The following is a 3,256-nucleotide window of genomic DNA, read 5'->3' on the forward strand; positions in this document are numbered from 1 at the left end:
TTATTTGTCACCTGAAATAGTTTTCCTACTACACAATTTCTTCACGGCATTTTTCATCTGGTCATTTCTCAGGGTATAGATTAAGGGATTTAACATGGGGGTTATCACAGTGTAAAATACAGCAACTGTTTTGTCAACAGATAAAGTATCTGGGGGTCTCAGGTACTCAAATATGCAGGGCACAAAGACCAAGATGACCAGTGTGATGTGAGAGACACAGGTAGAGAGAGCTTTGCGTCTCACCTCCAAGCTGTGGGTCCTTAGGGAGCGCAGGATGACCACATAGGAGATCAACACGATGAGGAAGTTTAACACACAGATGAATCCACTGTTGGCAGCAACAAAGAGCCCTAGAGTGTGAGTATCAGTGCAGGCAAGATTGAGCAAAGGATTCAGATCACACATGAAGTGATCTATGATGTTAGGGCCACAGAAGGGTAATCGAAAGATGAAGAGGATCTGTATGATTGCATGAAGATATCCTCCCACCCATGCCACTCCCATTAGTAGGCCACACACCCACGCATTCATGATGGTTGTGTAGTGTAAGGGCTTGCAGATGGCCACATAGCGGTCATAGGCCATCACAGTGAGCAGGATGACATGAGCACCTCCAAAGAAATGTTCCCCAAAGATTTGGGTCATACACCCATTAAATAAGATGGTCTTCTTTTCATGGAGTGAATCTATGATCAGTTTTGGGGTATTGACAGAGGAATAGCAGGCATCAATAAAGGAGAGACAGGCCAGGAAAAAGTACATGGGGGACCTCAATGACGGACTGGCAGTGATGGTCACCACGGCGAGCACATTTCCTACCATAGAAATGATGTAGATGACAAGAAACACAGCCAATATGATTTTCTGTATCTTTGAATTCTCTGTGAGCCCCAGTAGAACAAACTCTGTCACGTTGTTCATATTCTCTATGTATTTCATATTGTGTTAATTACATTATCTGAAAAGATCTTTTTATTAATGTAATCATGAATTCATTAAACTTATCCAATCTAATAAATATTAAATGTGACAATTCTTTTGAGCTGTAAATTCTTGTGAGGTTTTTTTGAAATAAAAAAAGGGTTCTGAGTTCTTGAAGGATACTCAAATTACCTCTTGGTTCAAGATTCTGTTAAAGATATAGACATGGAGATATTTTGGAAACACATAGGAGACCATGTGTACACACTTAATCATCTGAGATGACTAAGAACCTAACTTAAAGGAGTAGATCACACACATTGTCGCAACTAGGCTAGAGAAGGGAGGTAGAACACGGATATAAAGAATATGACTGCATAGCTAAGGGGTTTTCCTTTTATCCTCAGGAAAAGGCCAACCGTGGAAGGTAAGTGAGAACACAAGTGGGAGGATAAAGAGGAATTTGAGGAGGAGGCAATTGTGGATATTGCTCTAATAAAGATCTTTGTGTGTCTTGGATGAAGTGGGCTGAGGTTCAGTGAGGGGGTTGAAGGCAGACACAGGAACCTCAGTAAGGAAATTACACATGAAGTTAACATAAATAGAGTATTGCTGATGGGAATGTAAAGAAAGTATACTTGAGCTTCTACAAAAGAATTTGTAGGCTTGTTGACTAAATCTAATAACTTTACAATAGCTAAAATATATACTTTTTAGTGATTGGTTGCTATGTACATGACATAGTAGCAAGTGCATTGCACACCTGATGCCATTTAATACTGATAACAACCTGTGTGGTTGGTATTAACTCATCCATTTTGCATATGAGGAAACAATCTCAGAGACTTATGTTGAGATTAAGTATAATGATGATAATATTAACAGAACTGAACACTTAGTGTGCTATAAGTGTTTTCGAGGACATTTGCTGATTTAATCCCCACTACAAACCTCTGAGATGATTACCATTACCATTTTTATGCTTATTTTACACATTAAGCAATAGAAGCATAGTGAAGTAAGGATCCTGCCCAAGATCAAGCAGCTATTAAAGGGTAGGGCTAGGATTAGATTTATTTTTTCTTTTTTCTCTCCAAATTCTAAAACTATGCCCTATATTGTTATAAATAACAATATTGAACTTTTATCTCCTTTTTATATGATTCTAATAATTATAATTACTTTACTACTCCTTCAGAGGCAAGAACTGATGAAGACTTTTCATCAGCCGATACCCACACGTGCACAAACATACCACACACCACACACAAACACCCTGCACATAGCGATGTGTTTGACCTTCCAAATATCAAGTAAAATGTGGCTGCATTCATAGAAAGTATTTTTGTCTCGACTCTCCCTCAGATACAGTTCACCGTTATCCAATCCCCCTGCAGACATGGGCCCCCAGATTCTTCCTCAGTGTTTAAAACGACTACCGCAGTGGTTAAGTGTTTGGTTTAAGAATCAGAAAGACCAGACCAGAATCCTAATTCTTCCACTTGCAACTTGCTCTATCTGGGGTATATTTTTTGGCACCTAACGTGGTTGTTTCCTCATCTATAAAGCCAGAATAATAATATCCACCTCTTGAGATTTTATGAGAATTAATCAAGGAAACAAGTGTCAACATATTCTCCACCCTGCTGTAGACACACATAAGACTTTCATCTATTTTTGTGACAGTGTGTGCACCAACGAGATAGGAAGAATTGACGTTTTGAGCACTAATACAGAGAAATATTTAACCATGCAATAAGCTCAGCAAGAATTATCTCCAACATTACTTTTAAAGAAGCCTCAGAGACTCATCTTATCTACAGCAGTTGATCCCAGAAAGGGTGCTCCATGTTCGTGCTTAAACTAAATAGCTGAAGATTTATGTCATTTAATATTCATATTTATGTCTTTTCTGTATTTAAATTTTGTTTTCGTCTTCACGATTAGTCTTGATTATTAAAGGAGGTGTCTCATGGCAAAAGGATGCCCGGCGTCAGAGAGCTGGGTCCTACAATATGCTTAATTTCTATGAGCCTCAAATTTTTTGCCTCTCAAATTAGGTTAATGATATTTACCAACTATCTTTTGAAGAATGGATTAGGATAAAATGCTCTATTACTATATTATGAAAGTGTTGAAATATAGCCATTACTATATAGGGAATGTAACAATCTTTAATAAGTATCAGCGCTATTGAAAAACTTACCTGATACTCTTAGAGATTTCAGTGATATTACGGGGGTGTTTGAAACAATTCCATAGTCAAATTGACCTCCTCTTGTAATAAGTTCTCTTTCGATACATAAGATAAGACACATTTGGAAGGAGACTAGTC

At 37.9% G+C, this 3,256-nt stretch overlaps 1 protein-coding gene across 1 annotated transcript; it reads right to left on the minus strand.

Moving 5' to 3' along the window:
• Positions 1-939, minus strand: LOC131395712 (olfactory receptor 4C46-like). The gene has a single exon (XM_058527552.1). The coding sequence runs from the start codon at positions 937-939 to the stop codon at positions 1-3; it is 939 nt and encodes a 312-aa protein (XP_058383535.1).
• Positions 940-3,256: the final 2,317 nt, after the last annotated feature.

Source organism: Diceros bicornis, chromosome 31 (genome assembly GCF_020826845.1).
Source record: "Diceros bicornis minor isolate mBicDic1 chromosome 31, mDicBic1.mat.cur, whole genome shotgun sequence".
Taxonomy (NCBI): Eukaryota; Metazoa; Chordata; class Mammalia; order Perissodactyla; family Rhinocerotidae; genus Diceros; species Diceros bicornis.